We start from the raw sequence: 24,869 nt of genomic DNA, 5'->3' as shown, positions 1-24,869 counted from the left end.
CCTATGACAATAGAGTTGATGATTTTCATCCGAACATTACATTCAACAAAACAAGCATTAAATCTAAATTTCAACATGAATAAGCTGACCAAAGAAAATCCTTCCCCTAATATAAGGGAAATGCTAGGTGTTTCTCTAGTGTTCTCCTGGTATCCTCTCAACTATGATGTAGCTTTGAAAATCACCAATAAATTAAAAGTCAATAATGATAATCTCAAATTCAACGATAATTTTAAAAGTCGCATCACAATTAGGAGGACACCAAAAAAATAGTTGAAGAACATCTAGCATTTCTCCTAATCTAATGTCAAGGTTATATACTAATACGGTGGACGAGTGGGACTCACTTATCCAAATAGGTGTCACATAAGTTAGGGGCCAATCCAGACACATCAAACATGATACATAATTGAATTAGACAGCGGGGAACGACACAGGGGACACTGGATACTCCTATCAAACCACTTAACAATGCAGCCATGATGGTAGACGTGCGAGCATGGCAGCTTAGCAGCTTCAAACCCAACCGGAAGCTGCTGTAAGCAAATCGCACAATCCAAAGCTTCTTCAAGCTTCACCGACTGTACATTGGATTCTGTCCCCAAATAGTACCAACAAAATCTCTCAGTTGGGTCGGAGCAATCGAAAACGACATGGCCGTAGACGTACACGTGGTGCATGTCACTTGGCGACGAACAAACATGCTCCGACAACTCCCTGATGAATTCATCAAGACAATTTCGCTGAAAGAACTCCGGGACGGTCGTGCGGGAAAGCAGAAGGGGTATTATGGATTTTGCGGATTCCTCGGTCGACAATAGGCTGCGCTGCACCGGCACATGGACGGGGATGATGGCTCCGTCTTCTGGGTCCTCTGGTTCGAACACAAAGTTCACCCACATCTCACCCTCGGATAACGGCGTCGTCACGTGGTTACTTTCCATCGGAGAAGATAGAAGAAGCTAATTATGAATTAATGAGAGTAAATATATATACTAATTGGATTTCAGAATCCCAATCGTATTTGGATTTGTTTCAATGTTAATTAGTGTACCAAGTTTCTAACTTAAGGCGGTGGGATCATATCAAAAAAAAAGAAAGAAAAAAAAAAGACAACTTAAATATATAATTCACTACAAAAAATCATTTATTTCCTGACCAGAGTTTTCTGATCTATCATGGTGTCTGACATGTTAGAAAACTTTTCTGACGTGGCATTTCTAACATGTATTGAAAGTCGAAAATATTAAGAGTCAGTCAATTTTTTTTTACTGACGTGTTATTGTTTGACACGTCAAAATTATTAAAAATAATAATTTTTTATTTTTTTTGAAATTTTTTTTAATTAAAAAATTTATTAATTTAAATTATTTTTCGATTAAAATTATTCTTCTTTTCTCCAATTTCGTTTCTCCAGCTCTCCCTCTCTTCTTTTCTCAATTTTCTCACTCTCTCTTTTCTTTTCTCCATTTTCGTTTCTCCAGCTCTCCTTCTCTTCTTTTCTCAATTTTCTCACACTCTCTCTCTTCTTTTCTCCAGCTCTCCCTCTCTTCTTTTCTCTATTTTCTCACTCTCTCTCTCTCTTCTTTTTTCCTATTTTGTTTCCTCAGCTCTCCCTCTCTTTTCTCCATTTTCAAAAACCCAAATCAAAAAATAACGTGAAAAATCAAAAACTCAAACCTCAAACCCAAAAAATCTTCTAATCTTCTCTTCTCCTTTTTTTTTTTTTTTTTTTGCTTCTCTTCTTCTTCTCTTCTCCTTTTCTTTTTCTTCTTCTTCTGCTGCATCTCTTCTTTTTCTCTTCTCCTTTTATTTTTCTTCTTCGCTCTAGAGGGAGTTGGCGGTGCAGAGAGAAGAGGGAGATTGAGAGAGTAGAGAGAGAGAGTGTGGGGAAATAAAAGAAGAGGAAAAGAATAAATAATAACAAGAGGAAAAAAGTTGAATATCCCGCTCATTTTTTTAGTGACGTGCCAACATTTGACGTGGTAGTTTCCTGACATGTGAAACTACCACGTCAGAAATTGATTTTTTTTGCAATGCAAGAAGAAAGAAGACCAAAATATTTGTTGCAAGGGTGAGATTCAATATCCACTTATAGTCGGTGCATCTTTTATATTTATTTTATTCTATTCAAGCCTAATCGTATTTGGTTTTCTTTCAAAGTTAGTGTTTTCCAAAGTCGGCGAGTGGTTTGTTTGAATAGTAATAAGGAGTAATTAATGTGGTATAAAATAAATAAAGTTTACAAGAACAACTACTAAGGAGCACAAAACGACAGCTCGAAATAAGTCTCATACCAAACCTGTGTTGAGAACCAAGCCTATACAGTCAGGAGCAACACACTTATTACTCACAGAATGTGGAATGCCGTTTACGAGATACGCACTAATCATGAGAATGGTTACAAGCCCCATTCATAAGATGTACATTGACGGTCGGAACCGTTACATGAATCCATTAAAGTATTGAGGCGTTACTCTTAACTTGTAACAGCCAGAAGATTGGACCATTAACTCCTTCGTCGGTTACTCCTAAATCCCGGATTCTCTGCCCAGTTGCCATTGTGAACATCAAACCATCTACTCTGTAAATAGCTCCACACGCCGAAGAAGAGAGCTACGCGATATTTTCCCCTATGCTATAATCACACCAAAGAGAAGACTAACTTTATCACTGGAGGAGGATTCGCCATAAACATCCCCGACGTATTCTCTTAACCTCCTTTTTTATCTTGCAAATTGGAGAATGAGCAACACCAAAAGAATTACGAATTTTCCTTTGGGTTCACCAAACCAGAAACTGTATTATTATTTATTTTTTATTTTTTATTTTTTCTAAGCAAAGGACAGGCCAAGGAAACCAATTGTTGCTATCCTACTTAGGCGTGACCATAGTAGCACCTACCCGCTGGGAGCCCCACATGAGGGGCCTAGACGGTAGGAATCGCAGGCGCTTCCTCAAGTCCAATTGAACCATAGGTTGACCTAGCCTCACCAAGACATCAATGGGAATTTAAGGCAGCTAATATTAATCAGGCATATACAGAGATTCGAACTCACGCCCTAATACATGCCCTAACCACTTGAAAATTTCCTTGGGCCATTGAAACAAACTTCTCATTAACTAATGATTACTAGGATAAGTACTAGCTATGATCATACATCCTCAGCCTAGCAAATGACTGTTCCCACACAACATAGCTTCCTCCTTATATGCCAAATTAATGTCATGTTTGGGTGTGCGTTTGAGAGACCTAAAAATATGTTTAACACTCAAAAAGTATGTTTGAAGACAAAAATACATGTTTAGTAAAAAATATTAAAAGCGTTTTTAAGGGTCTAAAAAATCCAAAAATAGTCAAAACGCACTTTTAGTAAAAGTTTAAAAATGAAGTTTTTGCCAAAAAATACTTTTTAACTTAAAAACTCTATTTATCAAACACAATTTCAAACATTCTTTAAGTAGAGGACTTTTTTGTTTTGAACAAAAGAAACCAAACTTCAATAACCCATCTTCCAGACATTTGACATTATACAAAACTAGGGCCGACAATTTTTTAAGTTAACATGCTTGACCCATTTATCAAATTATATATTTTTTATATAGTAAATATATGTTAAATAGGTAAAATGGGTTGTGTCCAATTAGGTCAAACGGGTTAAACAGATCACATTCAGGTCTAAAATGGGTCAAACCAGTTGACTTGTTTGTGGTTCATTTATTAAACGGGTCAAGCAAATTGTGGTGGATCACTTGTAGGTAGTGTTCGTTTAAGGGTCTGACCCATTTAACAAAAATGAGTCAAGTTCAGGTCTATCCTTATCAGGTTGTCGAGTAAATCCGACCCGCTAACCTGCTTTGCCGGCCCTAACAAAACCACTTTTAAACTTCCAAATATTCCTAGCTGCAAATTGTTACAGATAGGAAATCTCGCTAGCTTTGTTTTTATATATGAAGAAAAATAGAATTACAATTTCGAGAAATATTAATGTTTCTTTTTCTCCTTTCCCTTTATTGAATGAAGCAATTTTCGTTCTTTTCTTTTGAAGTTAAGGGTCGTTTATTAATGAATTTAAATCAGCCTATATGACAGTAGAGTTGATTTGCTATATATATATACTTATCCCCCTCTTCCCCCTCTCCCGCATTGAATAGAAAAAATAATAAATAAATAAATGAGGTTCACTTATCCGATTAGGTGTTAGACAAGTTTCGGTGCTCGAATTGCGGTTAATCCTAACTCATCAAACATGTTAGAGCACTTACATTAGCTTAGTCATTTCTTACTTAATTTTATATAAAATAGATAAGCAAAGAGAAATGCTTAGCTTCATTAAAAGTCCATATTTTAATCATCTTAATCTTAGATGGCATGACAATTTTTCAGAAATCTATTAATTTATTGTTTAGAATTTATTAATTTTAAAATGGATCATGCCACTTACGATTAAAATGGCCAAAATATGAACTTTTTAATGAAATTAAGCATTAAACACTAAAAAATATAATCCTTATAAAATTAAATTAAATTTAAATGATATAAATCAAATAAAATAAAAAAGAGTTTTTATTAACTATTTTGCATAAAAATATAAGTAAATCAATGTAAATGCTTTACATAATTGAATTAGACGGCGGGGGAACGACAGAGGGGACACTGGTTACTCCGATCAAACCACTTAACAATACAGCGACGATGGTAGACATGTGAGCATGGCAGCTTGGCAGCTTCAAACGCAACCGGAAGCTCCTGTAAGCAAATCGCACAATCCAAAGCTTCTTCAAGCTTCACCGCCTGTACTGCGGATTCTGACCACCGGGGTGACGTCATAACCGGCCCGTCGGTGGTGCTAATCAAATCCTCTGTCCAAAAATAGTACCAACAAAAACCCTCGTCTGGGTCGAAGACATCCCGGAAAACGTAGCCGTAGACGTGCACGTGGTGCATGTCACTAGGCAACGAACAAACATACTCCCACAAATCCTTGATGAATTCGTCAAGAATATGGCGCCGAAAGAACGACGGGAGGGCCATGCGGGAGCGCAGTAGTGGTATTATGGATTTTGCGGATTCCTCCGACGACAATAGGCTGCGCTGCACCGGCACATGGACGGGGATGATGTCTCCCTCTTCTGGGTACTCTGGTTCGAACCCAAAGGTCACACACATCTCACCCTCAGATAACGGCATCGTCACGTTGCTACTTTCCATCGGAGAAGAAGAAGAAGAAGAAGCTAATTATGAATTAATGAGAGTAAATATATATATATACTAATTGGATTTTAGAATCCTAATCGTATTTGGATTTGTTTATCTAAAGATTATATATATCCAAGAAGAAAGAAGACCAAAAAATTAAAAATGCCCATATATATTTCTCAATAAGATAAAAATACTTTTATAAATTCAAATAAAATAAAAATTAGTTTTTTTTTTTAGAAAAAAAAAAAAATTGATTATAAAAAGGATGTTTTATTTTAAAAAATATATATTTCTTTTTTAAAATTATGTTTTAAAAACAATATTTTAATTTTTTAAAAACAGAAATTTCTATTTAAAAAAAAATTATGAAAAAATCAACATATCCCCTTCAAACTACCACCCAATTGACAATGTTTCCCCAAAACTTTCAATTGTGACAATGTGCCCCCAAACTACCAAAACTTATCAATGTTTCTCCCAATGACGAAACTATCCTTAGTAAAATAAAAACAAAAAATACTAAAACTTCTAAAAAAATCTAAAAAAAAAAAAAAATGTGGCAAAAAAGTTTTTTTTAAAAAAAGTCATTTTTATAAGAAAAGAATTTCGATTTTTTTTCTTGTTTTATAACTTTTTTAAATAAAAATTTCCGTTTAAGAAAATAAAAATTTTCGTTTTGTAAAGCAAAACTTAACAAATTCTTTTTTTAAAATAAAAATTTCAGTTTAAAAAAATTCGTTTAAAAGAAAATTTAAAATTTTCATTTCGAAAATCGTTATTTTAAAATTAAAATTTTTCATTTTATTTATTTTTTAATTTATAATGGTATTTTTGTCTTATTAAGAAATATATATGGGCATTTTTATCTTTTGTTAACCTTGGGAGGACATTGACAATGTTTTGGTTGTTTGGGAGGAGACATTGTCACAATTGAAAGTTTTGGAGATATTGTCAATTGGGTGGTAGTTGAGGGGGTGGACTTTATATAAAAAACAAAACAAAACAAAACAAAACAAAATTTTCTATTTTTATAAAAAAATAAATCAAAAATTTTTAATTTCTTTTCTTATAAAAAGAAATTTTAAAAAAAAACAAAAAAATTGGCCAGATTTTTAATATATATATTTTTTTAGTTTTAGGTTTTTTCTAGATGTTTTAGTTTTTTATTTTTTTTACTAAGGGTAGTTTCGTCATTGGAGGGAACATTGACACTGTTTTAGTAGTTTTGTGGGTTAGGGAGGGGGGGGAACCTTGTCACAATTGAAAATTTAAGGGAGATATGAAGATTTTATTTACACTTACACGGATATACGGACATTGTCAATTGGGTGGTAGTTTGAGGAGATATGTAAACTTTACCCTTTTTTTAACAAACTGTTTCGAAAGATTTGGTACTTTTGTTGCAAATGTTTTGTTGGAATAGTAATAAAAAGTTACTAATGTGGTATAAAATATCACTGATTAATGGTTGAAATCAGTGATATTCAATGCTGCCCCCATTCCTGTATCAATGCGGATAGAAAGGTTGTTCTTCAAACGGATTTACAAGAGCAACTACTTAGAGAGAAAGAGATGTGAAAGCAAAAGTCAAGAGAGTTATGGCTCACTTGTATCAATCTCAACACCAAATTTTTCCATGCTTCTACTGCGTATCGTCGTAGCTACAATTTCATTTCAAGTTTAAAATCTTCAGATGGTTTTTTTATTTGTTGTAGAGATAATATTGGTGCTTTTCTAGTGGACCATTTCATCAAAAAAATTTCCACTTCTCATCCTCCTTTGAATGATAGTTTGCCGGATTTAGTGAAGGATGTTATTTCTATTGAGGAGAATGCTCTTATTTGTACTATTTCTGATGGGTATGACATAATTCGTGTCAAATTCGCCAATCATGCAAAAATTCGTGATGGGAATGACATAATTCATGTCAAATTCGCTAATCATGCAAAAATTCAAGATGGGAATGACATAATTCATGTCAAATTTGTCGATCATATAAAAAATTATCAACTCCTAATGGGTATAACATTATTTGTGTCAAATTTGCCGATTATGTAAAAATTTATCAACCCTATCAAATGTAGCACTCTGGCTCTTTACAAATCATGGCCCTCCAACTCACGATCATATATGCAAAATTATAGACATATTTAGCTATTCAATCTCAAACTTTCGGTTCTCAAATTTAGTACATGTGGAGATGAACAACTTTCAGAGAGTATGGAAAACTTCAAAACCTATTACTTAAGAATCAAGGGAAGATCGACTATCCCTTATAACCTTTTCCCGCATTTGATTAGAAAAAAAAAAAAAAAAAGGGAAGATCGACTAGATAGAGCTTAAATGTGGTTTATATTTGCTCAGATTTCCTAAAAACCATGAGGTGAAATGAATAGGTGACAGTTTTTTTCAATTCAAGACAAGTAAAGAAAGGTTCAAGAAGGCTTCTTCATTAGCACACTGCTTTTTCCTGGTGATATGAAGGGAGACATCAAAATAAACCAAACTTCATTAACCCATCTCTCCAGAAATCGCAGAACAAAAGAGGTAATTTTAAACTTGCAAATGTTGAATGGCTGTGTGAACATCCTTGTCACCCCTGCCACTGCAGCTAACGACAACCTTTGTTTTGTCTGGTAAAGAAGGGCAAAGCTTCTCTAGGTAAGCCAGTGCATGTGATGTCTCTAGAGCTGGAATTATGCCCTCCAATCTAGACACTCTCTTGAAGGCTGCATCAGAAATGATACAAATGTCACTGAATATTGCAAACAAACAGGAAAACTCATTGCCTGCCAACTTCACTGAACCAGTAGGATTACATGCCAAATTACATTCATAACAGGCCTAAAGAGCATATAACCAGGGAGATCCTTTGATTTGGTGAATGAATCATTTATAATTTCTATGATCCAAGTTTGAAAAGCCTCAAATTGAGCATATTCATTCTTCAATGAACAGATTTAACTATGCCAGCAGGTATGCAAGCACACTATGAGTAGCAACAATGTCAAAGACCTTACCTTCTAGAGCCTCCTCATCGGTGGCGCTATGGTATTCAGCACGCCCTCTCTCTTTTAGAAAACTATGCTCTGGTCCAACGCCAGGATAATCCAAGCTATATTTGATCATGATGAAGAAAATCAATTTGAGTAAACAAGATAGTAAAGAGGCAATTACAGTGCATGACAATAAGAAAGGAGGATTTTGGGCTTGTTTCTTACCCTGCACTAATCGAATGAGGCTCAATTATTTGTCCTTCATCATCCTGCAACAAATAGCTCATGGCCCCATGCAATACTCCAACTTCCCCTAACGTCAAGGTCGCGGCGTGCTTGCCGCTGTTTAATCCATGACCTGCAGCCTCGACGCCAACCAACCTGACATCTGAATCTCTGACAAACTCATGGAAGAGTCCCATGGCATTAGAACCTCCACCAACACAGGCAACGAGCACATCTGGCTTCCCACCCCATTTCTCCAATGCCTGTCTTCTTGTTTCTTTCCCAATTATTGCATGGAATTCTCTGACCATCATGGGATATGGATGTGGCCCTGCAACAGAACCCAAGATATAGTGTGTTGACTCTACATTAGATACCCAATCTCTTATAGCCTCTGATGTAGCATCCTTAAGAGTTGCTGTCCCGGAGTGGACTCCTCTAACCTGCATCAGAACAAGAGTTAAAAATTCTTATTCAAAACATCAGCCATATGTGTTTCCACCTAAATCAGCATGTCTTAGGTTAGTTAACAAGTTACGAATTTTACAAAAACCCTAAACCGAGGGAACCTAATGTAAATGAGATGATGAGAGATACAACTGAAAAAAAAAAATAAGAAGGCACTAGTGTCATATCCGTTGATCATGCTCTCACTAAGCTTGCTTAGTGGGTGAAGTTTGTTGGGGTTGACCCAAAAAAGAACCAATCAAAAGCCCTCAATTTCTGATATGATGAATGAATACTTTTGATTCCAATATATGCCCTCAATGGTATTCTAAATTGAGTTTGCTAAAGCAAGTTATAGAGTTCAGTACAGGGTTTGTGAACCAATTGACCTTTCTTCATAAAGGGAACCTACAAAATGCATTCATGTAGTCTTGCTAGTCAAATTGCTAAAATTCTTCTCTATGTTATCTATCCCCTCACCTCAACTAGTAGTAACAAAATCTGACAAGTTTTGTGAGAAAATAAATGAAATATGAACACTTGTGTTCAATTTTTCCCAGTATTTATGAAGGAAAACTAAACAAATTCTTCTGAGGACAAGAAAAGAATCAAACCTCAGCACCCAGAAGCCGCATTCTAAACACATTAAGGGCTTGCCTTTCCATGTCTTGGGCACCCATGTAGACAACACACTGCAAACCAAATCGAGCACATACAGTAGCAGTTGCAACTCCATGCTGACCAGCTCCTGTCTCAGCAATTATGCGCTTTTTCCCCAAACGCTTGGCGAGCAATGCTTGACCAATAGCATTGTTAATTTTGTGAGATCCAGTGTGGTTAAGATCTTCCCTCTTCAGATATAAATGAGGACCCTCTCCATTTGGACGTCTATAATGCTCTGTAAGCCGCTCAGCAAAATAAAGAGGGCTTTCACGTCCAACATAGTCTTTCAAAATTCCATCCAGTTCTTTCTACAATGACCAAAAAATTTACATAAATGAAAATTATGAAAAATATATGAACAACAAGAACAATGATAATGGAATTGACAGCTTTAAACCCACACACATATTACATGCAATATTCATGTAATCAAGCCGCTCAGCAAAATTGATTCCCACCACACACATACGTAACAGAACGTTTTCCATATATTCAGAAACACCCAAACAAAATTCATTGCTAAAATTTAATTATAACGAACCTGGAAATCTTCATCGTCTGCGAGGGAATGGAAAGCTTTCTCAAGCTCGGTAAGAGCGGGTAAGAGGGTTTCAGGGACGTACTTTCCGCCAAATTGTCCGAACCGACCGACGGAGTCCGGTCTCTGCAAAGTTGTAAAATCGTTTTCTCTGCTATTGATGTTACATACGGTAGAACTGCAAGAGATGGATGAGCGCTTGGATTCGGGGCAACCCAGATGGAGATTCTTGGGTTTTGATGGGACTTTGAGGGTGGTGAAGGAAGGGAGACAGGTTTTGGGAAGAGACGTAGCATGGTATGTGGAAATGGCCATGTTGAGAAAAACAGAGAGAGAGAGAGGGAGACAAACAACGTGATTAGCAAAAGACAGAAAATTTGGTGCTTTGTTGGGTATCCGTTTTTTGGTCTTTAATAGGACTTAGGACCTGATAATTGTGTTTATTAGAGGTTGGTGAGAGGCACCCATTGAGAAAAATTAGGAAAGAAATCTGATTTATTTTGTACAAGAGTGTTGATTTTGGATGATGGTTGGTACATTAAAACACTACCATAAATAGACAAATAAATAGTATGGATCCAAGCTTTTCTCTTTTCGCAAATAATGGCTTTTTGTCCCAAATGGAATGCTTATTCATTTCACTCATTTTATCGTTTAGATTTCGTTTTATTGCGTATAACAATATACATTATGTCAAATCGAGTAATGCTAAAAAGAGGAATCCTCCTTGTATCTTCTCAAATGTGATATAACTTTTAAAAACACTATTAAATTTGAGATAATTATTATTAAATTTTAATCTATTACAGTATTTAAAAACTACTTCACATCTAGCATTACTCATGCCGCATCATTATATGAACCACTTTTTAAGCATTGTATGAACCACTTGTTACCGAGGTTGATGTCTTAGAAGTCTTTTAATACGACCATTATAAAAGCATGCTGAAATACCACTCAACCCAAATGCATAAACGTTTAAACTCAACTATGCTTTATTATTAATCACTCACACTCATGACATATTTCCAATGTAAGACTCAAAACATGTCTACACTTACACGTGTATACTCAACCTTTCTAAACTGTAGTCAGTAGTACGCGATAGGTTCTGCCGAGCCAAGTTCAATCATCTACACGGTTTTACCAAGCTCAATTCAAATGGTCAATACTTGGCTCAATTACATCCCTAGTTGTACCTGATGAATCTTTGGAAGTATAATGCCAAAAAGATATCTTGGAACAGAGCTGCTATACATGCATGCCAAGAGAACAATGGTAAGACCTGTAAAACTTCACACAACCGTTTGCCCGATCTTCTAATATAATGGGGAAGTCTAGCTTTTCCATGCACCTTCAAGAATTAAGGTCCTGTGTTCCCCCAGTGGCCAATTAAATATCTTAATCTCTCACACAAATCCACTGATACCAACAATCTATAGAAAGCCACATGCTTTGAGACTCTGCCAGTCATGCTAGCCATCTGCTTTAACAATCACATGATCCTTTTGTTCTTTTCTTCATATAAAGTAAAGCCTGCCTTTCTGTAATTAAGGGATCTTTCATCTTCAATGAAATTAACAGAGTGGTGAAGGGATACATTGCACAGAGAATCCAAATACCATTTCTAATAAGGTAGACACGAAATTTACACAAACAATTTGGGAGAATAACAGCAATAAGCTCCAGGGTCAAGCTTAAGAGAAACCATCTCTAAGTCCAACCATACAAATTCCTTTTACTCATTAATCGAAAATGGATGACAATCAAACCAGTTAAAAATAACACCATATCTTGGTTAGGGGTTCCACCACTACATCAAAACCTTCAAAACACATCAAGACTAAATCAGGAAGTCACCAAAATGATTTCAAACCCACTCAAAGTTACAAAATTTGAGCAGCTTAGTTGTATCTCAAACCCTCTTTTTCCTGCCCAACAGAGGTCTCTTGCCAATGGCTGAAGAAGTGGTCTTGCCAGAGTGTGGCAGCAGCCCACGCAGAATGGCTAAAACACCTAGACCCAAGAAAGGGAAGTACATCATCAACAGCTTATCAGATGCCTTTCCAGACCCCATTAGTTCTGATAATATTGTAACCTGAAATTTAGACAAATGCACAGAAGAAAGAGATCAATAATCTAAAGTGGATTTCTACCAATGTGACAAAGTCTACTTTGGTGTGGAAGCCAGCAGACCTACACATTTACCAAACAAACAATTCCCATTACAATTTATAGAAAGGTTAGGCAAGAAAGTTTAGGAGTTTATGCGACATATCCTACTCTGCTACTGACCACAATACTTGCAGCTTCACTAATCTAGTTTTCATCCTGAATGAACCCTTAAAATGATAAATTATAAGTACACAAAAAGTTAATTAAACTTAACCCCTTCAACTATCACTCATTTATACATTTTTCTTAGCACGAACTACCATCTGCCTTAAACTATCATTTATGAAAAAAAAAAAAAAACTTCCTTTAGGCCAGCTCTTTAAATCAGATAGAATCTTGATCATGTGTCATGCACGTGCGTTTTTTAGACCAAACAGGAGGGGTTTTTTTGGCAGATGTAAAGTTGATGGGTTAAGAACTTAAGTGCAACTAACCAAGACAAATTATCATCATATGATGGATGGATGGGATCCAACTATGCAGCCGCCGTTGCTCAATGCATCAGATCTGTGTTTTTTCAAGCTAGTTCACCATTTTGGTAGGATTTAGTCGACAGCTTATATCAGATAAAACTAGCAAGATTACGAGTTTCGCAGATTGTTTTAGACAGGCTGATTTATTGGAAAATTTGCAACAAACCCATTTCACCAATACCAAAAAGAATTATCATCAGCTGAATCTGGGACCTAAAACCAATCATAATGGTAAAAAAATTGATTTTACTATGGAATGGATGGAACCCAACAAAGCATAAGAGAGAGAGAGAGAGGGGGGGGGGGGGTGGGGATTACCATGGAGGTGAAGCAAGAGGCCCCATAGAGCAGGCACGTGGTATCAAACCAAGGCTTCCCACCGAGAATCCCATACAAATTGAGCAACGCGAGTGGCCACTGAAAGAGAAGCTCGAGCCACACAATCCCCACGAAGAAATGGGGCTTCTCCGCCACAAGATAGTCGCCGTACTCGTGGGAGTACCAGTTCTTGAGGTCGACGATCACTTGCGGGAACAAGCTGAGAGGAAGACACGTCTGCGCGTCTATCAGCGGCGCTGCGAGTGCGATCACCAGAAAGAAGAGAAAGAGCACGGCGTCTGTGAGCTTCAGTAAAGCTCCCATTTTGATGATTTTGTTCTGGAGATTGCTTGTGTTTGTGCTTGTCTGAGAGAGAGAGAGAGAGAGAGAGAGAGAGAGCAAAATGGGGATCTGGAACGTTGAAAATTCAACGGGGACTGATATTTATATGGGCTCCGAGTAGGCTACAAGAAGAAGAAGAATAGGAAGGAAAAGTGGAATTCACCGGCCAATTTGGGTTGTTTATTATTATTATTATATTAAAGAACTACTTAAAATTTTAAGAGTGGCAAATTTAGAACAGTGATAATCATAACATCGGCATGAGTGAATAGTCACTCACGGTAGTATATTTTATAAAATTATTGTTCAAAATTTTTTTTAATAATATAATAATATTATAATACACCTTATACCGATGTTATGATTATCACTATCCATCCGTCCATTTGTCACCAAATATAAAATTTTTAAAATTTTTGCCAAAGTGATCATAGGCAGAAAACTCATTTTAATAAAGGTGTTTTTGAAAATAAAAAAAAAACTTTTTGATAAAGTGATAAAACAATATGAATCAAATTCATATTTAACCCTTAAATTTTATATCATGACAATTTGGCTCCATTAGCTGATCAAAGGGTTGTATTTATGGAATCAACTTCTTGAATCGAATTTGCCTTGTCTAGTATCTTTTAAAAATATGAACATATCATTATTGTAATATAAAAATTATAGATACTGTTTTTTTATAGTTGATGGCACATCGGTAGTCTAGTTAATGAGACTTATTAAGACAACAAACTAGGCAAAGATGACTTGTCGGAAGTGCAAGCAGAAAACACTTGAACGCTTAACTCAATAAAGTATTCTAAATAAAACCCAATGATAAGAGAGTATAGGAAAGAGATAAGCATAAAATTATAGATATTGTTTTTATAGTTGATGGCACATCGGTAGTCTACTTAATGAGACTTATTAAGACAACAAAGTAGGCAAAGATGACTTGTCGAAAGTGTGAGTATAAAACACTAGAACGCTTAACTCAATGAAGTATTCTAAAGAAAACCTAATGATAAGAGAGTATAGGAAAAAGATAAGCATACCTCAACGTAGGGACCATTACCTTCATTTATAGGACTTCAACCAATATGGACATGGTAATTTGACTGGCAATGGCCAAAGGTAAATGGACCGATAGAAAGGCGGCATTTACTCATAAATTGTTTTTTTTTTCCAAGAGATGCTTCAATTGAGTTTAAATATGCAAAATCATAAATGATTGGATATCTTTCTTTTTATGTCCTCTCACTACATGTCTATCAAATAGGTGATCATCGATTAATAACTCCCTCGATGAAGGAATGATTCGTCGATCATAATCCAAGAAGTAACGGGCTTTATTAGGCTAAACTAAGCCTTGCTAGCTTAAGTAAGTCTTGCAGGACTCAAGAGAGCCTCTAGTAAATGGTATATCTAGATACATCACTTTTATTTCTAGAATAAATCTAAAAGTTTAACTCTCATATAACTTCTATACAGTTGGACTAATGTGGAGTACCCATAAACCATTGGATTTATAACTATTTTTTTAATAAATATTGAATAAGAGTTAAGCTTGTAGTATTGCTTTAATTTTTAAGATAATATCTAAGAATCAAGATTAAACTAATTTCTCTGTGAACCCAACGATTTAATGTTGCTGAACAGTAAATAAGTTATATAATATTTATAATGTATAGAGTATCTTATCATTTAATTATTGCTTTTAAATTAAATTAGTCCTATTTTATAATTTTAGTATTTATCATAGTTATTGACTCCATAATTATTATATTTATTAATTTTATATTTGTTACAAATTAAGAATTTGTAAGAAATAATAAAATATAAAATACTCAGATTAAAAAATAAAAATGATGACTAGAAATGAAGGAAATCTATCTGGTAAAATAAAATAACTTGAAAAGGGCAAGAAAACACGTGTAAAGCCAAAAGCGGTGTCGTCTTGGAGAAAGGCTCGAAAGACAAAAACTGTTGCCAATTCCCTCTCTGTGACTCTTTTGGAGGATCAGAGAGAGGAAGAGAAATGGGCGAGACAAGGCCGGTGCCGAGGAGAGAGAGCCCATGGGGGACGCCAGAGGAGGCGCACCGTCAGCCAAAGGCCCATAGATGCAATGACAGAGCCGAGGATGTCATCCAAGTAATCCTCATACTCTTAAACCAAAACCCTCCCATTGCGTACACTTTTGTCAATTTTTTCAGCTATTCACTTACTGATCTGCTAAAATGCTACACCTTATAAGTGCTTGTATTTATATTATCTGGTTCTGGTGATAGTAATCTTTAAAGTTCAGTCTTTTACTTGGGTTTGTCTTGGTTAATTTGATTATACATTTATAGGGATCTGGTGTGTGAATGGGGGTGTTGGGTACTCTTGGGAAGTTGAGGGTTTGTGGGTTTTAATTGGGGCTTATGTTTGTGCTTATTTTAGTGGGAATTTGTGTGTATGATAGAGGGGATGGCCCTTTTGGTTATTTGTTTTAGTTGAAAACTCTTTGCTTACCTATCAAATCAATGAAATTGAACTCACTTTTGGATTCTAGCCTGCCAAATTAGTATAATGAAGTGCCATCCTTTTTTTTTTTTTTTTTTTTTTTTGGTTTAGGAGCTAAAATAAGCTCTCTTTACCCCCCGGCCAAATAAAGAAAAAGAAAGACATAAACAGTATAAAACACTGGCTTGTGGGTTTGGATTTAGAGGAGAACTATTTGTCCTTCTTTGGTCTCTTTGGTCTGCTTTTTTCATTGGGGCTCGAGTAATGATATAAAGAAGACTAGAGTCCTACCAAATATAATGTTGCTTTTAAAATCACCATTGAATTTGAGATGGTCATTATTGAATTTCTATCTGTTGGTAATTTTAAAAGCCACATTATATTTAGGAAGATTCTAGGAGAACTCTAGTCCTCCTTATATCACTACTCATAGGGGCTCTGTCCAAAAATTCCCATTGGTTTCTTTACATGCTTCTAAGGATGTAACACTAGCGTCCACAACAATAGTTGTCCTAGTTGCCATTTCAATATCTTTGGTGACGGAGGAGAACTCAATTGAGGATGGTCGTGTGGATGATTGTGAGCTATCAATTACTTGGGTAGTTGTTGGATTTAGAAGAGAGGTTATATATATTTGCACCAATGAGAACATATTATGGACTCGGAAGTGCAATGAGGAGGAGTGAAATAATAGGTAATAATACTGGAGCTAAAGAACAAAGGCGGTCATTCAATTTTGACTGTTATAGAAATTGAAGAAGAATTTTGACAGGGAAGAAGATGAAGATACATGTATATTTTCACCAATGAGAATATATTGTGAACTTGGAAGTGTAATGAGGAGTGAAATAATAGGTGATAATACTGGAGTTAAAGAACAAAGGAGGTCATTCAATTTTGACTGTTACAGAAATTGTTGAAGAATTTTGACAGGGAAGAAGATGAAGAATGATGATAACATATGCAACAGCAATGACAACAATAAGAAAATGAAAACCGTCCTTCATTGAAGAAAATTTTATATTTGGGCGAACAGCAACAGAGGCACTAGTAGCTTTATGAGACAGAAGCAAATAAGTCAAGAACTAATGTTGGAGATAGATTAAGAAAACCAAATTAAAGATTGTTCCAATCCACCATTTCAAGAGCTAAAAACAGGCCTTTCCACTGAATATCTTACCTGCCATACATAGTAACAGAAGCTATTAGCTTTTCGTCTTCCTTTGATGTCCTTGTACCTTTCTTCAATCCACTTCTATCACATCAAGGTTTCATGTTTGTGCTTGATTTAAGTTGGAATTTTTTGGTGTGGGAGTGAGAATGGATGGGAATGCCTTTTTTTTTTTAGTTGAGAACCCTTTCATTACCTATCAACATTTTGAAATTGAACTTGCTTCGGTATTCTTACCTGCCAAACTATATTGTGAAGTGCCGCTCTTTTTAATTTAGAAGCAAAAATGAACACTCTTTACTCAAGCAACCAAAAGAAGAAGAAGAAAAACTTAAATAGAAAATAACATTAAGAGCAAATATAGCATGGAACATGTAATAAGTGGCCATTACATTTTAACATGGAGAATCCATTGCGCTGGTAGAGGGCAAGGGATTTTAGAGGATGAATTGCGAGAGGGTGGTGAAACATAAGCTTTTTGGTCAGAGGATTTATCTTGAATTTGTGGTTTTACAGGTCATTTGCGTTTCACTCAGTAGCATAATTGATTTCTTCAGAAAATGATCATCTTTGAGTTGATTTAGGTGAAATTTTCAATTGTAATGGAGATTTGGTAGGACATGCATATTGTATTTTTTTTTTAAGTGCATAGTTGATTTTTCTGGGTTGATGTTTGTATGGAGGAAAAGAATCAATCTTATTTATTGTTTTTAGTTAATTAGAATCTCTCCTTGTCCCCCTGCAATGTGCAGCTAATGGAAAAGTCATGTAAAAAGGGTTGTTGACTGTTTCTTTCTTCCAGTTTCCTTTCATGCGTGGTTTAAGAAATGGGAGATTTGCCTTTACTCGTCTTGGGTTCAATTAACATTGGTTTGTTTTGTAGGCATGTTTTGAGGGAAACCCATTTAAGACAGTTCCAGGACCCTTCAAGCTCTTCTGGCAATGCATGCGTTCTAAACCTGGGTATGGTTGATGTTTAGTATGCAGTTCCAATCTATTCTTTTAAATGTATACTCAACTATGTATGAATAGATCCATGGAATCTATTCACATTTAAATACGAACCATTAAATGCTAAACATATCTCATAAATGCCCTCAATTTAGTTGATGAAAGATGGCTAAAAAAGAAAAAAGAAAGATGGCTCTTTAGAGCTGCTCTTGTGGCCACGATTTTCTATTTTCAGCACTCCACAAGTTGAGGCCTGTTATGGTGGCACATTGATCTGAAGGTTATTGTTATGTTTGTGGAAGTGCATTCAGCAAAATCTTTAGATTTATGTTAATGCCACGATTATGTGAACAGTGTTTGTGGTGGTGCAGGGAGGAGCCGACGGAGCCATATACCTATTTGCAGTTGGATCCCCCGAAGACAGGTGAAACTTGAGTGAAGCTACTTATGCAGAAAGCCTTCAAGACAATTTTAGTTTTAGGTGCAGTTTTATAATTTCCAAACTTCCAGTTTTCTTGTCTATCAAATATAAGCCTTACATGAAGTTGGAGTGACACTAAGATTTTGGCTTTCTATTTGATAATAAAGATGTTACGTGCACCCCAAAATTTACCAAAGTGATCATAATTTATACCATCTGTCAGGCATAACTGTTTGTCCTTTTTTATCTTATGTATTGCTACTTGGTTGCTTATACTGCATCACAAAATGTCCCTTGCCAAACAATGAAAGATTTGCCATTGATCAATTTTCAAATGTTCCTGTAACTCAAATGTGGGAATTTCAGGCTTTAAGAAACCTTTTGCTAATCTAAAATATCACAGGCCACAATTTAGAATAAAAAAGATTACTGCTGCTTGAATGTCTTATGCTTAAACGTGTTTTTTTTTTTTTGAACATATGATTCTAAGAAAGATGTGATCTGTCTTGATTGAAATATGGTTTCTCCTTGAGTGCTGTTTAATTGATGACAAGAGTATCATGGGTAATTACATATTAAAGGCATAAATTTGATAAGAAAAAAATCAAACAAGTATTTTCCGACATTTGTGTTGGTAGAGGGAGGTGGTTGACTGTTAGAAATGGACTATCTCTGTAAACAGCGATGCAAAATCTCTGCTATTTTTTTTTTTCTCTCTTTCTGCTTTGAAGTCTTTCTACAATTGCTGAACATGAACAACACAGATGTTATTCATAGTTGGAGATGCGGGCTCTTCCCGCCTCTGCCTTTCTCCATGACATTCAAAGCTGCAGGAGGTGGATTGACAACCATGAAAAATCCAGTGACATGCTGACTCCAGGTCATTTTCTTGGGATTTAGACAGATTTTTTTTTTTCTTTTCTTTTATTTTTTTGCTATATCTACAGATTAATCTTCTAAAAATCAATCATGGGCTCTCCCACAGTCAGATTCCTCTCCACAGTCCATGGCAGGTCAAAGAGCTTTGCAGTGATGAATTTGAAGATCTTATTGACATTGATGTTGTAGGTTGCACTTGAAAAGAATAGGGTCGCATTCAGGGCCTTTGCTAATGCTCTTGCCTGCCAAGAAATAAGATTAATTAGAAATCATCATATCACATTATGCAGATCATATGAGCTTCAAAATGGTTAACTTGGTTAGTTTGTGAGCCCCTGTTGTCCTTAAAGGAGGTAGTTAGAGAGCCTCTACCATCACTGAAAATAGTGGTTGGATTGATGGTGTCTCCTTAAAATAGGGTGACAGTATGCCCCATTGTTCCTTGAATTGGGTGTCTCCTTAAAGTGAGTTGTTGGTTAGTTTTATGAAACCAAAACTATCCTTAAAATGAGTGGTCACTGTTTGCATGGCAGAAAAATCATTTGAGAAACGTTAGAAACCGCATTTTTATCACATCACTATCTCATAATGCTGATCTGTCAATCTCAACAAACCCTAAATTTTTTTTCTTTTTCTTTTTTTAATAATGACTGATTCAAGAATTAGTTGAGACTGTCATGTCAGCATTGTGAGATAAAAAGTAAATTTTAACATTATTCAAATCATTTCAGCTAAAAATAACATTGTTATCTCACAATATTAATGTGTCAATTCTAACCAACTCATGAGACTGACAGATCAGTCAGGGTCGTGAAATAGTTATAAGATAAAAATGCAATTTCTAACAATTCTAGGTGATTTTTTTGCTTAGGCGTGAGGAGGATGCAACGTCCTTATCCATTCATAACTCATGAGAATGCGCAGTCTTCTCAATCCTTATCCATGTCTGTCTATTCTCCAAGATTGACAAATCTAGTCTAGCTCATATTCTACCCTAGAAAATGCCTATAATAATTCATAATCTTGACAATTAACATCTAAATGAGTATTCGAGAATATTAGGTGAAATAATACTGATTTGATTGCTTAAAATTATAAGAGAACAGTGGGATGATAATTAAGAAATCATGAACTATTTGAAGGCTTATCAAACTGAACCATCTTCCCATTCTTCTCTTAATTTTATAATCTTTATTTCAATTCATTATCCCATGAATACAACAACAAAAACAATAATAATAATAATAAGGATAAAGTTTTTTCTCTAAAATGGGCAGGGGAAAATTCCTCCGATCAATTTATTAAATTTATATTTGTTTTCAGACCATGCAATTATCACACAGACATTAATTTAATAGACTGAATTGAAAGAATTTTTTAACTCAAATTATAATTTTTACCTGACTTCCGATCGTCCACTGCAAATCTATGGGGAGTTGGATGAAGTCATCAAATTTTGTTCCGATTAAAACAAGAATTGCCGTCTATAAAAATCATGCATACAAGAAATATCACATACATGATGAGCATCAGCAAACAAAAAATATCTAACAAAGAATTTGTGAAAAAAAATTAAAAATATGCATACTTGATTCCATTTTCTCACTTCTTGATGATGCCACCTTATGACGCTGCAATCAAGGAAATTAAACTCATCAAAATCAAGTTTAAGAAAACCATATCCATTTACCCCTAAATTCCTTCAAATTCATAATCAATGCAAACAAGTAAAAAATTGATGATTTAGATTGCATTTATCCCTCGATTTTGTAAGCCAAATGGGTTTTAAAACAAAATCAGAGTGCATTAGAAAGTATCGACGGTTTGATTGTCTTTTTAAAAAGGCATGATTTTAAAGATCGAACCGTAATTTTACCGATTACTATTTTTTTAAACCGCACGTTTTAAAACGGTTAAACAGAACCAAACTTAAAAGGCTCACCTATTTAGAGTACACCGACTTGTTAGATCAAACATGAGCAAAATGGCAACAGAATCCTTACAAGCAGCAGGAACGTGATCCCAAGCTTTTTTATCACCTGCAAGAATATATATACAATCATGATATATTATATATATATATAAACAAATGATGCCTAAAAGAAACACATAGACATGGATTCACGTTGAGAAAATAAAAAAATAAAAGAAAGAAAGAAAGAAATCCAGCATACCTCCTACTTCCCAAATACAATAAGAAATACGTGCACCTCCAACCAATAATGTCTTATCCACTATATTCAATTCTTTCTTCTGCTGGGCTCTCTGTTCTTCATGCTTCCCTACATACTTCTCCTTCAACCATTAACAAGATGATCACCAGAAACCTTATGAGTCATCAATGGCAGCGGAGATAAAATCCCAAAGAAAAATACACACCCATTATGTTGATGAAAATCTATAACACCCAGAAAGCATTTTTTTGTTTTTTTGTTTTTTTTTTTTTTTTTTCTCTAAATGAAAACATTAACAAACAACTTAAAACACAAAACACAAACCAGAAAACTTGTCTTTCCAATTTGACGATCACCCAAGAGAGTGATCTTCAAGGCAACCAAGTCGGAGCTGTCGACGTCGTGGTTATGAAACACGGGTGTGTCAACATGCTCCTCCGCCGCGAACTCGGCGGCCTCGGGAGTGCCTAGAGGCGACGGAGACGGCACCATGGTATGCGGCAACATGCGGTACCGGATAGGTTTCCCTAGGGAGCACAAGAGAAGCCGGTCCAACAGCCGCCGGAACCATCGGCGGAGGATCAACATGCGACGACGAAATCTCCTCCGCAGGCTGAGCTGAACAACTTTTCGACAAAGTTCAGTCATTTGAGAGGTTTATGGGGGAAGAAGGTTGGATGGATATGGATGATGGCAGGCTGGGGACTGAGTCTCTCTCTCTTCTCCTTGAGGGAATGGAAGCTGATGAGATTGTAATGGCTCTCATAAGAGAGATCTCAAAAGGGTCGTCTCTGGTTATTTTTAGTATATGCTTTTATTGGGTGTTTTTTTTTTTTAATTTTTCTGTTCAGTTACAACGACCTTTTGCGATCAATGTGACTGCTTTTACGGGACGGTTGACCGGTAATATGGACAAGATCTAATGATTTTAATACTTCCGATTGCCGGCTTCTGTCTAATATTTTTAAGTCGGTTGGTCGGGCTTTTCTTCTGTAAATTTTCCTTTACATTTAGGTTTTTTTTTTTTTTTTAATGGAAATAAAGTTTTTCTATAAATTAAGTCGAAAGAAATTATTTGATTTTGTTATTCCTAATCAATAGAAAGGAGGAAAGGGCTAAGGGAGCGGTGGCCGGTAAGTCTTTGCTCCTATTGATTCGAATGGAGAAAACGGGCAATGAGTTGATAATGAGAAGTGGTCCATTTGGTTATTAAGCGTGTGCTCTAAAATTGGCACATCTATTGAATTTGCTAGAATTACTCTCTGATCATGGTTGAGAACAGTGATAGCCGCAGTTGAGGACTTTCTAAAGTCCACATTATAGTTAGCTTTAACGTGGCTAGGAGGAGGAGGAGCGCATTCTGCACAACTTAGAGAGGAGAATTACATGTTTTAAAGAGAGATGTTAATTTAATCATTATAAAATTCTATAATGATTCATCTTTAATTTAATGGTAATTTTAAAAGTCATATTAACTTTCAGTAAATAAAAGGATGATATATATAGCATTACTAGTCAATCTCTAATTTGATTTGTCTGGAGCAATCTGCTCTATATGCTTGATTTTCAATAATTCACACTGAGAAGCCTGTCCCGCTCTGATTTCGCAGAAACTAATGGGGACAATGGGGGGTGTAGCCTTTGAGGTGGCGCTACTTGTTGTCCGTCAAGGCCATTAGGGAAAAATTAGAGTTTGCTGGACGGATGCTTTTGTCATGATTGTCCTCTCGATTTCACTTTGATTGATCAATAGAAGAGTCTATGATTTTCTTTCAAAAGAAATAATAATAATACAATAAATTGAAGAAAATTTCTCCAACCTACTTATTTATATCCTAATAATCGAAAAAATAATAATTAATGAACACACTTACTCTCTATTTATTATATTCAATATTAACTATAAAAGGTGAGAAACTATTTTGGATCATTGACTTTCTTAGATTGTACATTTAATTTCCCGAAACCTATATCTCTTTAGTTTAAAAAATATATTTTCTTCCCATTTTTGTGTAAACCTTTTAGATAGCAATCAGGACAATTTTTGTTTTAATGTTTTTTCGTAGACCGATATACGACAAAAATGGGAAGATAAGATATTTTTTTAAAAAATATCTTACAGAATTGAAATGATATAGTGCTTATCTAATGGTTAATTTTTACAGTTATATCATCAAGTTGTAAGACAATCGTGCAAGTCTACTAAATAACATTACCCACTCATTCTTTTTAAGTGCTTATCTAAGGGCTAATTTTCACGGCTATATCATCAAGTTCTATGGCAATCATAAAAATTTACTAAATAGCATTACTCACTTCTTCTTTTTTTGCTAGAGTTTCTCGTACTATATATGATTCGTTTGGGTTTGCAATTTTTTTTTTAAAAAAAAACACTATTTAAGAATAGGGATGAAAACATAGTTAAGCGTTTGGTAAAATCATAATTTAGTCTTTTAAAATTGTGCATTTTTAACATTGCACCTTATTACCTGCGATTTGAAAACGTAGATTTTTTTACATTTTTAAATTACAATTTTTAAAAAACACGTTCCTAGATGATACACTTTTTGTGATTTGATTTAAAAATTCCAGTTTTTGTCACTGAAATCGCAATTTCAAACGTACTCTTAGTCAATTAAAAATTATATATAGTTACAAAAATTAACAAAAGTAAAGAGATTATGTGTACTCCATAATTGAGTGAAAAAAATATATTGTTATTCAAGGCGGCTCTTTTTTGGCATTCAGTCGAAGAAACGATGGATTGGGTTATTTTATGACCAATTTTCAGTTATTTGTTTTAGTTTTTATTAAGTATAGTATTGTATTGTATTTATTTATTTATTTTGACATGTTCATACAAGGAAAGGGGGAGAGGAGATTCGAACTAGTGAATTCCGCTTCATTAGGCGTGGTCCACAGCTGATTAAGCTATCTCTTGAAGACAATATTGTATTTATTTGTTTAGGGCTTTGGTGTTAATTAGAGACATTAAAGTTACTTTTGTTATAATTCTTTTTAAATAATACTATAAACAACATTTTTATCTCATAACTATTTCATGATGTTGACATGGCAGTGTCAATCAATTCTTAATTTTTATTTTTTAACAACGAAATGATCAAATGATTAGTTGGGATTGTCAAATCCACATTGTGAGATTAATAGTTATAAAATAAAAATATAATTTCTACAATTTCTCTTCCACAGTCATAAAGTTAAAAGGATGAACTAATTTTGATATAATATAATCTTAACTCAAATGTATAAGCTTAATTGTGTCTCCCATATATTTTGATATTTTTACTAATTCCATCAATATTAATTTTGAAGGAATTGTGTAATGTTCAAGAGGTCAAACTAACTCTAAACATGATTTAAAAAAGTTTTAGGAACAAAAAA

At 34.9% G+C, this 24,869-nt stretch overlaps 6 protein-coding genes across 6 annotated transcripts; 1 reads left to right on the top strand and 5 right to left on the bottom strand.

Annotated features, from left to right (window-relative positions):
• Positions 1-392: 392 nt before the first annotated feature.
• LOC132181578 (E3 ubiquitin-protein ligase ATL15-like) lies at positions 393-944 on the bottom strand. Its single transcript, XM_059594828.1, has one exon. The coding sequence runs from the start codon at positions 942-944 to the stop codon at positions 393-395; it is 552 nt and encodes a 183-aa protein (XP_059450811.1).
• A 3,683-nt stretch (positions 945-4,627) lies between these two features.
• On the bottom strand, positions 4,628-5,191 carry LOC132181577 (E3 ubiquitin-protein ligase RHA1B-like). The gene has a single exon (XM_059594827.1). The coding sequence runs from the start codon at positions 5,189-5,191 to the stop codon at positions 4,628-4,630; it is 564 nt and encodes a 187-aa protein (XP_059450810.1).
• Positions 5,192-7,627: 2,436 nt separating this feature from the next.
• Positions 7,628-10,423, bottom strand: LOC132182902 (tryptophan synthase beta chain 1-like). The gene is made up of 5 exons (XM_059596269.1): positions 10,076-10,423; positions 9,486-9,842; positions 8,425-8,867; positions 8,224-8,318; positions 7,628-7,932 (listed from the first exon to the last, which is right to left on the bottom strand). The coding sequence occupies exons 1-5, from the start codon at positions 10,385-10,387 to the stop codon at positions 7,757-7,759; spliced, it is 1,383 nt and encodes a 460-aa protein (XP_059452252.1). The 5' UTR covers positions 10,388-10,423; the 3' UTR covers positions 7,628-7,756.
• Positions 10,424-11,043: 620 nt separating this feature from the next.
• LOC132180958 (uncharacterized) lies at positions 11,044-13,527 on the bottom strand. Its single transcript, XM_059593973.1, has 2 exons — positions 13,039-13,527; positions 11,044-12,170 (listed from the first exon to the last, which is right to left on the bottom strand). Exons 1-2 carry the CDS (start codon positions 13,360-13,362, stop codon positions 11,988-11,990), a joined length of 507 nt encoding a protein of 168 aa, XP_059449956.1. The 5' UTR covers positions 13,363-13,527; the 3' UTR covers positions 11,044-11,987.
• Positions 13,528-15,319: 1,792 nt separating this feature from the next.
• LOC132180959 (uncharacterized) lies at positions 15,320-18,653 on the top strand. Its single transcript, XM_059593974.1, has 3 exons — positions 15,320-15,517; positions 17,926-18,005; positions 18,365-18,653. The coding sequence occupies exons 1-3, from the start codon at positions 15,404-15,406 to the stop codon at positions 18,426-18,428; spliced, it is 258 nt and encodes an 85-aa protein (XP_059449957.1). The 5' UTR covers positions 15,320-15,403; the 3' UTR covers positions 18,429-18,653.
• Positions 18,654-18,916: 263 nt separating this feature from the next.
• Positions 18,917-22,214, bottom strand: LOC132180957 (septum-promoting GTP-binding protein 1-like). Its single transcript, XM_059593972.1, has 6 exons — positions 21,792-22,214; positions 21,468-21,588; positions 21,236-21,332; positions 20,882-20,924; positions 20,694-20,777; positions 18,917-19,535 (listed from the first exon to the last, which is right to left on the bottom strand). Exons 1-6 carry the CDS (start codon positions 22,113-22,115, stop codon positions 19,371-19,373), a joined length of 834 nt encoding a protein of 277 aa, XP_059449955.1. The 5' UTR covers positions 22,116-22,214; the 3' UTR covers positions 18,917-19,370.
• Between the last annotated feature and the right edge of the window lie 2,655 nt (positions 22,215-24,869).

Source organism: Corylus avellana, chromosome ca5 (assembly GCF_901000735.1).
Source record: "Corylus avellana chromosome ca5, CavTom2PMs-1.0".
Lineage (NCBI taxonomy): Eukaryota > Viridiplantae > Streptophyta > Magnoliopsida > Fagales > Betulaceae > Corylus > Corylus avellana.
The sequence above is the reverse complement of the archived record's forward strand: the minus strand, read 5'-3'. Positions and strand labels throughout refer to the sequence as shown.